At 40.6% G+C, this 13,862-nt stretch overlaps 1 protein-coding gene and 1 long non-coding RNA gene across 3 annotated transcripts in view; one reads left to right on the top strand and one right to left on the bottom strand.

The window, feature by feature from the left end:
* Positions 1-13,862, top strand: part of CLYBL (citramalyl-CoA lyase) — a 184,028-nt gene that overhangs the window by 147,844 nt on the left and 22,322 nt on the right. The window contains exons 3-5 of one of the 2 annotated variants that reach the window (XM_064504426.1): positions 7,336-7,524; positions 11,045-11,146; positions 12,909-13,002. In XM_064504426.1, the coding sequence (XP_064360496.1) occupies positions 7,336-7,524; positions 11,045-11,146; positions 12,909-13,002 (385 nt within the window). The remainder of the gene's footprint in view (positions 1-7,335; positions 7,525-11,044; positions 11,147-12,908; positions 13,003-13,862) is intronic. The other variant, XM_064504431.1, reaches the window with a different exon arrangement.
* Positions 644-13,862, bottom strand: part of LOC112994833 (uncharacterized) — a 61,271-nt gene continuing 48,052 nt past the window's right edge. Inside the window, exon 2 of the long non-coding RNA XR_003262034.2 lies at positions 644-1,751. This is a non-coding gene — a long non-coding RNA (uncharacterized LOC112994833). The remainder of the gene's footprint in view (positions 1,752-13,862) is intronic.

Genomic DNA, 13,862 nt, shown 5'->3' with positions numbered 1-13,862 from the left:
TAGAACACCTAGTTTTACTGAGATTGCAGGTAGATTGGGAAAAGTTTGTTCCAGAAAAGAGGGCGGATGAACAAAGCCATGGTATATATGACTCGGTATATCTGATTTTTCTTAATGCCTTCTACATTCACAGGTGGTTCTGAGCCGCCTGGGACTAACACGCCAGTGCTTTTGGTGCGAGCAGGCTTAAGCCTTTGACCTTCCTCCCTTTCTGCTTAGGAACTCTCTTACATTTTGAGGAGTACTGCAGGTGCTTTTCTTAATCTAGAAGATCTTCCCTCAGATTCAGTTTCCCTGTTGGTTTCTTTTTCTGATAAACTTCTATTTTACCTCTATTTTGCCTTGAACCTTTCCCACTGTTTAATGTTTGCCGTATTTGGGTTTAATTGTTTTTTTTCCAAACAATTTATTCATAATTGAAGAGGTAATTGGGTGGCTTTTGAAAGCAGACATTTGTTCATCTTTGAAATGTTTGATTGGTGTCTCACTTAGAGTCATCACACCTGAAATCAGCTACTGAATAAGAATTAATAATTTGCTAAAGTAGATGCACTTTTGACGGAATGTAGAAGGCTAATATATTTCATTACCAGCATTAGCAAAAAGATAATTTAGAAAATAATAAATGGATGCCTACATGTGAACATTTTCCATAATAATTTATTACATGTTATGCCAAGACAATATGTCTTAAACCAGAATATTTTTAAATAAAAATAACCATAACATATGGCTAAGTTCTTGTGTCCTGTGAAAGAAATGTGTAGCTTTTTTTTTTTTTTTTTTTTTTGATTACATCAGATTGAATATTTTGTGGTCTCATTTCATCATGCAACAGCTCATTCAGATTGTCCAGGAAGACTAATTAACACTAAAGCTTCTAAAGCATTTTCGTTTGTGATGCTAATCTGTCACACAACGAAAAGCGTCCTCAGAAAGCTGGGCGAAAAGTAAAGAGACTACATCTTGCAGCCAGCTTTAATTAGTGTTAGCTTGATTTGTCTTAATTGAAAGGCTGTTTACATCTCTTTCGTAAGTGTTTATAAAAGTTGGCAGACAGAAGAATAGCTGCCTACGTACGGGAACAAAATTTTCTTTTATTGGAGCTGTTGCATATGATTCTATCATTAACAAAACATTTAAAATAGTATTGTACACGCAGTCATAAGGTATAAGTCTGTCCCTGTATTTATGCATATACTCACACATACATAAAACGCTGCATCAGTATTACAACAAACAGAGGGATTTATGCTAAGTCTTCATATTATATTACTATTTCTATACACCAGTTCATACTAGCAGACCACTGGCCTCTATTTACATTTTTATAAGATATCTGCAAGTATGAAAGTATCTTAAACACAATTTATATAAATGTCATGATCTTGCACAAGTTTCTTCATGCTCAGCTCTCCTGGCTCAGCAGAAACATGGTGCCTGTGTAGCTGAGCCCCCGTTGAGCTTTACGGGGAGCTGTCAGCTCGGGGTTTGGGCCTGCCGCCATGGTCGAACTCAAAAACCCTTGTTGTTTGGTTCCCCACTTTCTGGTATCTTGAGCCAAACCATTGCCCGACGGTCATATCTGGAAATTGTCCAGCTCTGATGATATCAGATAATCTCCACCGAACATCCCCTGGGTCCCAGCAGCCTCGCTGGCGGAAGGAGGAGGGGAGACGCTTGCTCAGGCTACACAGCAGCAGGCAGCTCCCAGTGATCCATAGGCAGCTTTGAGAGATCTTTAAGAGATCCTAAAAATACAGGATAAATATTTTTGATAGACGCATTAAGGCATTCTGAGATCTGAAATGAAACTTCTAGGAAAATGGGTCAGGCCATTAAGATTCCTCAGCAGAGCATAATTAAATTGCAGGCTAGTTCATAACACTAAAGTAGTTTGCTTCAATTTTAGTGTTGATAAACCATGTATAGCATGTAAAGACAATTAGCAGAGCAGAGAGAAAAGCAGCAGATGCTAGCGATGCACGGTTAGATGAATCATTAGGTTATAAAGAATGGCTTTTTCAGAGAAGTGAAAAGGATTGTATAAAAAAGGAAAGGCTTGAATAGACCAAATCATTATTAAAGAAGAAAACTGAAGATTTCAAGAAAGAGTAGCAGAAAAATCAGAATCTTGCAGTTGTCTGAAACATGTGTTTGCCTAAATTGCAGAGGAGAAATAAAGGCGTATCCTATGGAGGCCTTCCTCTCCTGCAATCTCCTCACTTTGTGCCTTTAGGAGTGCATGTTGGCTTTGGCATGTTCCCCATTGATCTGAAAGAAAACGTGTTTTAAAACTTCGTAAGTCTTTAAAAACCCCTGAATTGATTAATTGGCCTAGAAGGTAAGTAAAATAAATGATTTAATAGAAGCTTCTAGAAGCGTTTGCAATGTATGCATTTTCTTATGGCAGTTTTTCAGACTAACTGGGAATAAATATTTACCATTTTAAAGATTTATTCTTACAAGTATCTGACACAAGTAGAGGACAGGTATCATGAACAAGTATTTCCTGGTTTCAGAAACATTCTGCTCTGCATTTCTGGTTTGCTTTGTTTCCTTGAAAACAAATCTAATTTTTCTTTACTCCCACCAATCGCGTTTGTGAATTTGAAGCTAAATGGTGTATGTATACGCTCTATGGCATCATTTCACTGAAGGAGACCAAGCATGGAAAAAATGTCAGGATTTCCCTCTGCAAACACTCGGTTTTGCCAACGTAATATTATGGGTATATATGTGTGCTTTTGCAGAGTCTTATATGAGAAAGGCAACATCTAGCTTTGTGTGGTATGAACGAATATAAGTGACAAAAGATTCAGCAATGTCAAGTTCTGTAAACAAACCACTCCAGGGAAGTAACATTAACACATAATTGTATGTTTTTATCATGTCAGACCTGTCACAAAAAATAACTTCAGTCGTGATTATAGTAATTATTTTTTCTGCTGCCATTTGAAATATGCAAACTTATTGTCACAATGAGGATGATACATTCTGGCCTGCCATTTTAGTGCATCATATATTTACATTTCTCTATGAATTATTATAAAAAGATGTTAACGGGATGAGATTATACATAAACATATCTTTAAGTATACTCACTATCTTTACATTAAGACCCTAAGGTCTCAGAAAAAAAGGCATAAGAATATGCAAGAAAAATGAAGCAAAATAGAGATACAACTCAAAAGGAACAGGACATATTTATGCAGATATATGCCTTTCTCTTTTCTCTCCCAAATCACGCAGTGCTGGAAAACTGGTTTGTGGGGTATACTACCGATTTCCAAGGAAGGAGAAAATGGGTTTTTTTCTCTCTGCTGTTCCACTGCCCAAAACTCTGTTAATCTGAACATCTTGGTTTCATTATTTCTTTATTAGCACAGGGTCCAGGAGGAGTGGGTGGGTGAGCTTCCAGTTGCGTGGCGTTCCTTCTGTTTCAAAGCTGAAATGTCTATGGGTTGACATATAACTTAAAGGAAAAGAAAAAAACAAAAAGGAGAAGAGAGAAGGTACTGGTTCAGATGTTACGAGACTCTGAGCATACTGCCATTTAAGGCATTTCTTTAGGTGCATTTATACTCGGCAGTTTTCGAAATAAGCCCACGGGGCTCCTCCCGGGTTGTCACATTCTTCCTCGAGTCTCGTATTCTGCCTGCCTTATCCCATCCGACAGCAGAATTGATACCGCACTAATCCCGGGAAGTTTGGAACTAATGAACTAACTGCTGGGCTGCCGCCACGGAGCTTGGTCCCAAACTATACTGTACTTCACACTCGATTTATTCTCCAGATGGCGAGACTGTGCAGCCCTGCCGCGAGGGACCACCTCTTCCACTGGAGTGTAAAAGTGGACGGATGTTGTTTTCTTTGCAGATTTGATAATGCAGAGCTAGAAACTTGTGAGGGTGGTTAGTTATTAGCTTTAATGGGTGCCAATCGAGCCGGCTACATGCGCGTTTCCCTCTTTAATTTCGGGGTCCGTGCGTCTTGGTGGCGGTTGATTTGCCTGCAATACTGCGTCACTGCAACCTTTATCTCCTCCGGTTGGTATAGCCGTACATGGTAATGAAAATCTTCCTGTGTCCTCCTCACAATCAAACAGAATGGATGTAAAAGTAGCCAGGTTCACCAATGTGGGGATGTTTAAATAGCCACAGAATGGGTTTTCCAGCAAAAGTTGCAAATTGGATGTATTTTAATAATATCACTGCTTACGGCAGAAGCTGTCTGTTGTCATCTTCTCTTTCTCAGTTTAATAAAGTTCCCAGCTCCTGTGGAACCTGAGCACTAACTGGGACACAATAATCCCAGACTACCTTGGGATGGAGAAATTTATTCAATGATTAGGTTTATTCTTATCGGCTGTTCATTTGTGACAGAATATTGTCTGATGCTGTAGTTCTCACGTGAAGAGCAGAGTAAATCATTTCCTTCACTGCTCTTTAAAAATTCTAGCTTGACCATTCTTGGCGGGGAGTTTATATACAGTTTGGAAAACGTGTTCATTCTTACACCTACCACTATAAAGGCATTACTGTATCAAGTATCAATTTTTTTCTCTACTATTACAATCTTAAAGTAGTTTAGATAACTTAAAATGTTTGCTTTTGCATGCATCATGCAAAAAGAGTAGGATCTACACTTCATTGCATAATGAGGCAGAAATGGCTTTCCATGTTTTTATCTGAGTTTTCAGTACGTTTTCGTACTTACCCGTGAAATGCCTTCTTGGAAACCTGTGTGGGGACCTGATGCTACCTCACTATCACCACTGGGATTTTCCCCACTGCTTCGGATAGACACAGAGTCAGACCCCTTGTGAGGTCTGACTTTGGGTAACCAGGTCCTAACAATTTGGCCCACCATTAAAAATGTGAATTTATTCCTGATTTGGACGTCCTCACAACTTGAAGCATTTTATCACAGGAGAGAGTCTTTTCCACTGCTGGGGTATCTAGGCAGGCAGATCTAGGCAGACAGACCTAAAATGTAGCGGTTCTAGGAAAACGCATCAATTCTCAACCCAACAGATGGCATGGGTGTGTTAACTAACATAGCAACATATTTTCTATTAAAATATGGGAAAAAACACCAACCCCCCTCCCCATGTTTGTTGGTTGGTATAAATTCAGTGAAGTTGTTGGTTATTTTTGGGATACGTACCAGAGGGCTGCACATTTAGTTTATGTAAATTGATAACAGCAACAGCCTGTTAATAAGGGTTTTGTATGGAAATATACCTAGAAAGACACTATCTGTCTTTTTTGGGAAGGGAGTTTACAGCCGGAGGAGAAACATAGCTAACGAGATGGTCTACTGCTCATTATTATAATCTGGAAAAACATAACGAATTAGGTTGTAAGTTTTCCAGTGATGTGCCTTCAGTTGGAATTGGATGCTGCCTTAGCAGATAATTTGGGGAGATCTTTATTATGCAAATTGGATCAGTGTGTGCTGAAACTGTGATAATCTGACTTTAATTAAGAGCATAAATTGGTTTGGAGAAGGTTTTTAAACTACCCTGCTGCATCGTCTCCAGAAACTTTCAGCCCAGCCCAGAAAGCCAGTTGCTCCTGATCCGAGAGGGGCAACGCCGTGAATTTGCATTAGCCGGTAATGGCATCATGCGGTTTGGTTTACATAACTCTGAAAAACTCTTTTGGATGGCTGCGGGCTGGAGCTGTCTTCCAGCTGAACGTGTTTGCAGTAAACCGCACTCGTCTTTGCGCGGCTTTCCTCACGGCCCCCGCTCAAACTCGTTCACGGCGGCTGTAGCGTTTCTGGTGGCGTTTCACTGAGGTCACCTCCGCCCGGGCTCCTTATCGCAGTGCAGGGATGCGGGTACGTTGCTCGTGGCTGTCCGATGGAGGGGCACATGCTTAAAATCTTTGGGGAAGCCTGCCCGCTAGCACCACGCTGAAGGCTGCTTGATTCAGATTTCATTAACTTTCTGCTTCGTTATTGCTTCCCTTTCCGCAGCTGAGAGCCATTGCTTGCTTTTGTCTAACCGTACCCTAATTATCGGCGGGCCGGGCCTTGTAAATCAGTACACTGCGGAGCTGTCTTAAGCTGGGCCTGGCGACCCGCTTCTGATCGGAGCTGACAACTGCGAGCTACTGTTCCCGCACCCCACTTAACTCAGACCACATTGGGAGACCGCCTCTGCCCTCTCACCGGCAGCCATCGGTATCCGTCTGGTTTAAATCTACTGTCATGTGCTGTCTCGCTGATTGGTATTAGCTGGATATTAACTTTGATGATTTTTTTTTTCCCGGGGTTCGCCTGTTTTCTCGCTGAGCATCCCCAGCCAGTGACTGCGTATCGTTAAAGCCGCTCCTGAGCGCGCGCGACTCAGAAGCTTTAAAGTTTTATTAGCGCCGTAAAAAACCTTCGCAAATGAAATTACTTCTGATAAGTGTTCGTCCTGACAATGAGAATTTGTTAGGGGCTGTTGGCGAGTGGAAGGAATTTGGTTTGGAAACTGCAATGGGCAGGAAGTGGGGAGCCCGCGTGCTTCCCTTCCCCCCTCCCCTCTTCTTCTTGAGGCCAATAAAAGTGTTTTGATGCAGTAAAGCATTCAAGTATTCTTAATGCAAATCAAATATTAAACAGACCTGTACGTTTACAGTCCGAAAACCGGTGATCAAATGGCAACGGGAAACGAGTGTCCTCGGAGGTTTTGTTCTGTTTCAGTAGGAGAGTGTCTTTTTACAGGGTTCAAGAAGAACTCCCACTTCCCCAGGCAGGGTTTTCGCAATGTGAGAGTCATGCGCTCTGCGGCGGCATCGCTGCACTTTGCATGCAGGGAGAAAAGGACGATGTTTGTAGCAAAACTAAACAAGTCTATGTGCGTCTGTACTCACTGCAATAACACCGTGCTGTTTCAGCACGTGAAACACAGAGATGAATTACAGAAACGGATTGTTTTATGTAAAGAGAGCATTCCATTTCGCTGGGGTTGTAGACTCTTAGTGCAACACATTATGGTTAGTATAAAGATTTGTATTTGATAGACACCTTCAGTAATATTGGACACAACGCTTGTTTTCTCCAGTGGTATCACAGAAATGCTTAGACCTGAAAATCAAACATTTAGCTACTAGCTGTAAAGAAATGAGAAAGGTAACGCTGCGAGGTGCTGGTGATGAGTGGTTTAATAAAAGACCAAGCGTGACAGACATTTTGGGGACAAAATATATATTAGCTGTCTAGTTTTTTCCCCCATCATTTTAACAAGTTTTCTGCTCAGTGGGCTTTTCCGTCAATAGAAAATAAGTGGTTTCTTTCTTTCTTTCCCTTTTTCTGTGCCTTTAAATATACATATTGTAGAGAGAAGCAAGACTGACAGTTGTGAAAACACTTGAAGAGTTTGACTTTGGCCACACTGAGAAATGTGTTAGGATAAATTCTGTGTCCAGTGGTTTGGCAGAACAAGATCTAGAGGAGCTTTTTCAGTCCAGGACCCTTCCTTCAAGCATGATGCTGCCAAAGGTTGAAAATGTTGAAGAAATAAGATGGGTGAGTAGTTACCTGTTTACCAACGTAATATGTTTTGATGGAAACAGTTGGGCCAAGTTAGGACAGGCACAGAGATGAATGACTCTGAGTTATGAAGAAGGTTGCAAACACCATATAATGTTGTGGTTTGGCTAAGATAGGTGGGAAATGCATCCATTTAAATGTGCCTGAGATGTGCTGCACGAAAAGCTTATGTGGAACACCTTGCATTTATAAAGAAAACTGGCTTTATTTCGCCTGCAGTCAATGAAGAAGCAATATTGATGGCACAGTATATTATGAAAAATAGAAGCAATGTATAAGTATCTGACTATGTTCCAAATATTCTGGCATGCAAAGTGATTGTCTATGTACGTGTGTTTTAGTTACATGCCTTGTAAGCCATAAATGGGGAAAACATGTTAGCAACATATGAAAAAAATGGGTTGGGGGGAAGGTCACTCCTTGGGGCAACTGGAGGAACAAACAGGAAGCTTTTAACTAGTGTTTTTAATTAGCACAGATATTATTTCCTGAACAGTTCTCTATTTCTTCCTTTTTAATTGCTGACAGGTGTGTTTGTGTTTCATGACTGACTTTTCAGCCAATAAAAACCTGAAATGTACATGGTTGGCATGTCAAATTACTTAAGAAAACTTTGAAATAGGTCTAATTATGCTATAATTGTTTTAATTGTCAAGAAGGAGGACATTTGCTTAGTGATACCATTATTTCTGCAAAATGCCAGTAAAGGATTAACGTTGAACCATTCAGTCCTATATTTTTGAAAACCACCGGGGTAGCAGCTCGAACGTGTGCAAGCCGTGGCGAAAGGCAGGGAGCTCCGTTAGTATCTATTTTAATTGAAGCATCTAACCTTGATCGAGCCCTTAGGATCACGTGTGAGAGTGTAACTGAGCAAATATGTTAGTTATATTACCAGGCTTGGGCATCCCGTGGTCCCGTACCGTCAGCCTCCACTGCTTGCAAAGGAAGATGCGTCCCCTTGCACCACCATTTAATTAAATTAGCTAGAGTATACCTCTCAGGGGTTGCAGCCGTGGAAGTGTTAGACGTAACTTGTCAGTAATGAATATTCATGCCTCCAAAATGGCAGGGCCCGTGTTACCACAAAGTGTGTTTCGCTCCAAGGTGCAGCCCGCAGGCTCTTTGTTCCCCCATCTCCTTCCACCTTTTCCCGTGGCTAACTTTTATTTCCCACGCTGCCCTGCTGGAAAAGAAGCCAGCTTGAACTTAGGTCTTGTGGTCCATATTTTGGCCCCCTCGGTTAAGCCCTTGAATACAAAGCGCGGGCTCCGCTTCGTGACACAGGGCGGTTCAAAAAAAAAAGTCTGCAAATGCCCTGGCTCCTTGTTTGTCCGACTTCCTCGCCGAGCGCAAGCCGTTTATTTTTCCTCCCCGCCTTTCACTCGGGCGCGCGGCCGCAAACCTGGCGGCTGATGCGCCGCGAAAAGATGGGCTTACTTGTTTCCTTTTGTGTGCGAATCTCTTGCTCGCCTTTTGTGCCCGGCGCGGGGACTTGTTTGACTGGCATGGCTTATTGGAGTATAACAAGCGTAGCTCGCGCGCCTTTGTGGCGGGACAATTCTCCCACAAATCCCGACCAGTGGCCATTCTTCCCCACACACTATTGGGTGTGCACGGGATTGAAAGAGCTGCTGCGGCCTGCTACGCCGTCCCCTCCCTGCGCTTTGTTTTTCTCCCTCCGCCTTCCTTCCTTCTTTTTTTTTTTCCTCCTTCACCCCCTTCTCCCTGAAATGAACACTACCAGGCCGGAAACATTTAATCGTCTCCTTTTGAAAAAAAAAATTAATTGAAACTTCTCCGCTCGTTACCTTTTGTACGGGCACTTATTGCAAAATTTTTAAAAGGGAGAGGAAGGGAGACAATATTTAATTACACGTTCTTTTTTTTTTGTTGTTTACCCCCGAAACAAAAGGTGCTAAAAATCTCAGGAGCGTGACTTTTTGAATAGTTTAAAGAACGTGAAGAGCTGGGCCGTTTCAACTTGCCCCTAAAGTAAAAGCATGGTAGCGCTTTCTACTTTTTTTCAGCTAAGAAATAAAAATCATCCAAAGAATAAAACCTGGTACGATCCGACTACCTCACGGTCTGTATTTGCCTGTAGGAAGTTTGCTACTTGCTGGCTTGGCAGTACCTGCCGTACTGTACAGCTGCACATGTGAAATGCCTTGGTTTTTCTTGCATGTTTTTGGGTGCAAATCTTTCCCCCAAGGAGAAGTTCCAGCGAGGGCCATGGCGGTGATGCAAAGCAGCGATGGGAAGGGCACGGTTCTTCATCGCAGAAAGCTGTGATTTATTTTGGCCTAATTGTAAAGTTACTGCAAATTGCTCGAAAGCTTTTTAAAGATCGCAGTGATTAGATTTTCCTTCTTTTGAGGAGGGGCAGTGGGGGAAGCTAAAAGGGGAAATAACACCTCTAATCCAGCTTCTGGTAAATAGGCTGCCAGCTTTTAAAATGAGTTTCCTTTCTATTAGTCAGAATATTATGCTAAGCCTTAAGCATTAGTTTTTTATGTTGCCATAGCAGCCTTATTCCTGCAGGGTTGTGACCTGCGATGATTACAGTACAAAGCTTATAGGGTCTTGAAACCCCCTTTGAAGATGAAAAGTCTTTGATGGTTTATATTTATGCAAATCTCTTAGATATGATTTACCCAACTGAGACTGAATGGAGAGATGATTAAAATTCCCCTTCCTTTGATATCCATTAATAGTTGAATATTCCTTAAATTTAAAATATATGCATATGTTATTTTTGTCTTTACTTACGAAAATATCTTTGCCGTACCTGTGATGTGTTTATCTCCTCACAAATTACTAGATCTGGACAGACATAATAGATTTACAATATAGGGCTGAGGGTTTTTTTTTTTTTTCCTTTTTTTTTGCCCCCTTTTGAAAGGGGAAAAAATCTGTGCGAGAGCTTTTGTATGTTTCCAGATGATAGATTTTGGAATTTGGGCTACCCCACTGGCAGCTCAGAGCTAGCTGTGAACTGGTCTCATGGAAAAAATTGGAGAGCTTTGGTCTTCAAAGAATTAAACTTCCTTTTTAAGGCCTTCCTAGGTAAGCTAAAAATTATGAAGAAAAGCCTCCTGAACAAAGGGTAACGGTGCCGTAATGAATAATACGGATGCCACTTAGAAGGCCACGGCGCACTTGCAGCGCTGGCAGTGCTGGCCCCGCAGCAAACCAGGGCACCAGGTATCGCCCGCTCCGCTGGCTTTGAGGGGGCCCGACTGTTTGCATTGAGCGCCGTTAGGGTGCTGGGTGCGAAGCAGGGATTTTTTTGCAACTAAGCCTTTAAACTTAAAAATCTTTCCGCAGTGCTGCAACGTAGGTCTCCAAACAGACCTCGCTAAGAGCTGGTTTTGTTTCCTTAATGATAAGTTGGGTGGGGGGTTGAAACCAGGTGAAAGATGTAAAGTGTTGTCGGTACACGTGGACTTTTGTAAATGATTTTTTTCCTCCGATAGCTCACGCTGTCTAGTTTTAGTTTTCAGACAAGTTCTCACATCACTCAAAAGGCCGAACACTTGTAGAACCAATGAATTTTATCCCCTTTGTGGAAACTGCACTGGGCTTGCTCAATTTTAAGGTAAGCAGGTCTGAATGTGGCTGAAGTGTTCATATTTTATCATCTCTGCAATCTAAGACAAGTAGACTAGTCCATAGTCTCTCAGCAATTTCTTTAAGGAAGAGAGGTGGAAAAATAATAAACGTATTGATTTCAATCCCCTAAAACATTTGGATGTTTAATTCTCCTGTTTGTATTGTAAAGGCCTTCATAAATCCAAAATATTTCAGTGAAAGAACAGTTCAGGATGGTCCATGCCAAATAACAAAACCTCTCTGCATTATTCTTATGATTTTTAACATCCTTCTGGTGCAAACATGCTTACAAAATGATTTGGAAAACTCACATTGTTGCACTAAACTGCACTATTTAATAACTATCAAACTTGATTTTGTATAACCATTTCATTAGAAAAAAATTATCATTTCACTATTCCTAAACTGGTGTCTTTATAACGGTTTCTACCAATAAGATTTCAATCAAATTTCATGTTATAGCCTTTCATAAGAGAGTGGGGTTAATACTAAGGTTGGACGTATAATTGAACTTTGAAAATATCACCTGTCTGAAAAACAGGCTTCTGTTTAAGGCAATTTTAGTTTAGAACTTATTTTATACTGTTTTTTAATATAAATGGCCCCCAGTCTTTAGTATCAAGCCCAGTTTTTTTCCCAAAGGAAAGATGGTCTGATAACGAAATGGAAAATCTCAGTGCACTCCCTCCCCAAAGCTCCCAGGGAAAAGTTGCAGAGCAGTTGGGGACGTCCGTATTAGCGGGCAGCCAGTACAGCCAGTTATCTTACAACTCACTTTACTACACCTCAAACCATAATATACCAAATAAACACGCTCCTGCGTGGTGTGCACTCACAGAATTAAATTCTATTTTAAACTAAGTCTTCCCCCCCCCCCCACTACAGGGTTTTAATAGTGGAATTTTTAATATTGCAGCTCTTGATGTTGGCAGGAGCGTTGCCTTTTAAAGCGTTCTGTTTAATAATAATTTCTTATCCCCCCGGCTGCCATGTAAGAACACCCCCTAGCAGAGTCTGTAATTACATCTGTCTCTCCCTGCATCCGCTCTCCTTAAATATCCTTAAAATAGTAATACTATTCAAATATTGATATAAAATAGTAGTATTTTGGAAATGCACTTCCAAATAACTACAGTAGCAAAATTGTGCTTGCTTTTACTTTAATACTTTTCTGCAGTACTTGTTGCACTTTTCACTTTCTTAGCCACTTTTTAGTTACATGTAACAAAAGGCTTTAAACTGGCAGTCTATCCAATAAGGAATCCTCAGCCATTTAAAACCATTTAAAACCATTTAAATTATTTATTTAATAAAAGGTATTCTGATTTTTATCCCTTTTTTTGTGCGATGCTATTAACTGTTAAACTAATCACATTTAATAGTTTTTATTTGCTTCTGGGCAATATTTGACAAGTGTTTAGTTCCTTATTGCTACATAAGTAGCCAAAGTACCCACCACAGTAATACCCAGGGCATTAGGGTAGGCTTCTGCTACAAGGTGGGGAATCGATTGTGGTGCCCTGTAGCTGCACAGCGTAGGCATATATACATACTTAGGCAACCGTAATTCCTCTTCTGCTGTGTCATTTTAAAGCACTGTGCACTGTAGAGCATCTGCGGCGGCTTTGCTTAGTAGAAAGCAATTTTAGCTGAAGGATTTCTAAATTTTAGTGAGTTGAGGTACTGTCCTCCTAGTCTCTGCGCTTCCTGCATTTCTGTAGAAACTAACGTTACGTTCTCATTTGAAGGCTGTCTGTGAAGAAGCATTGAGAGCAGGCTCCCAAGTTGGCTTTCACTTGGATGCAGTCGTCTTTGGAGGAGAGGATTTCCGTGCCAGCATAGGTTGTTACCTGCCTGTTTATTGTAAATGCTCATGTATGACATTTGCATTGGAAAAGCCTCATGTGATTTAGCCACCTTTTCTGACACCAGTAATTAAAGGAATACGGACATTTGAGGCTGCATTTTATATAGTTTTTACTTTTCTCCATAATTTTTTTCAATGCAGAATGTAGTAGTGGGATATGAAATCGTGGTCCCTGTATGTTACAGGATACTGACACTGTCTTGCACTTCTTGCTCTGCAGCGACAAAGCTTAACAAAAACAAAGCAAAACCTGTTGAGTCACGGAAATTATTTAAAAATATAATATCCATAAGCAACATGCACATACTTTTAAGAACTGCATTTAAAGTCCTAAAATCCTGCTGTCTCTTTTATCATTTTTTTTGCAATCGATTATAATCCAGGATTTTGACGTCATACTCAAATACTCTCCTGTTATGTTCTGCTTTAATAAATTTACTCTAAACATGTCCCATGTCAATACAGTCATCTCTACCATGGATTTATGTTAAAGCACTATTACTCTTCCTCAGAAATGAAAAATGTTTCAAAATATGTTTTACAAAAAGCCATTAGCTTATTAATCTGTTTCAGTTTAAAGATCATGGTTCAGAACTGTCAATGCATAAATTAAATATAAATATGTTAATGTAAAAATTAACATTGATTTACTAAATTATTCCTTACAAATTGGAAATCTGTGTCTAAATAGTGCATAGTTATTTTTTCACACCAGCCTTGATGTGTGAATATTGCTTAGCTGGTGTAGTGTGAGCACGTGAAGTCTTGTGAATACTTTTGGTTCTTCTTGGAAGTCATCTACCATCATTCTTCATCCAAATGCTGAAGCTTAAAT

Source organism: Dromaius novaehollandiae, chromosome 1, assembly GCF_036370855.1.
Source record: "Dromaius novaehollandiae isolate bDroNov1 chromosome 1, bDroNov1.hap1, whole genome shotgun sequence".
Classification (NCBI taxonomy): Eukaryota; Metazoa; Chordata; class Aves; order Casuariiformes; family Dromaiidae; genus Dromaius; species Dromaius novaehollandiae.
The sequence above is the reverse complement of the archived record's forward strand: the minus strand, read 5'-3'. Positions and strand labels throughout refer to the sequence as shown.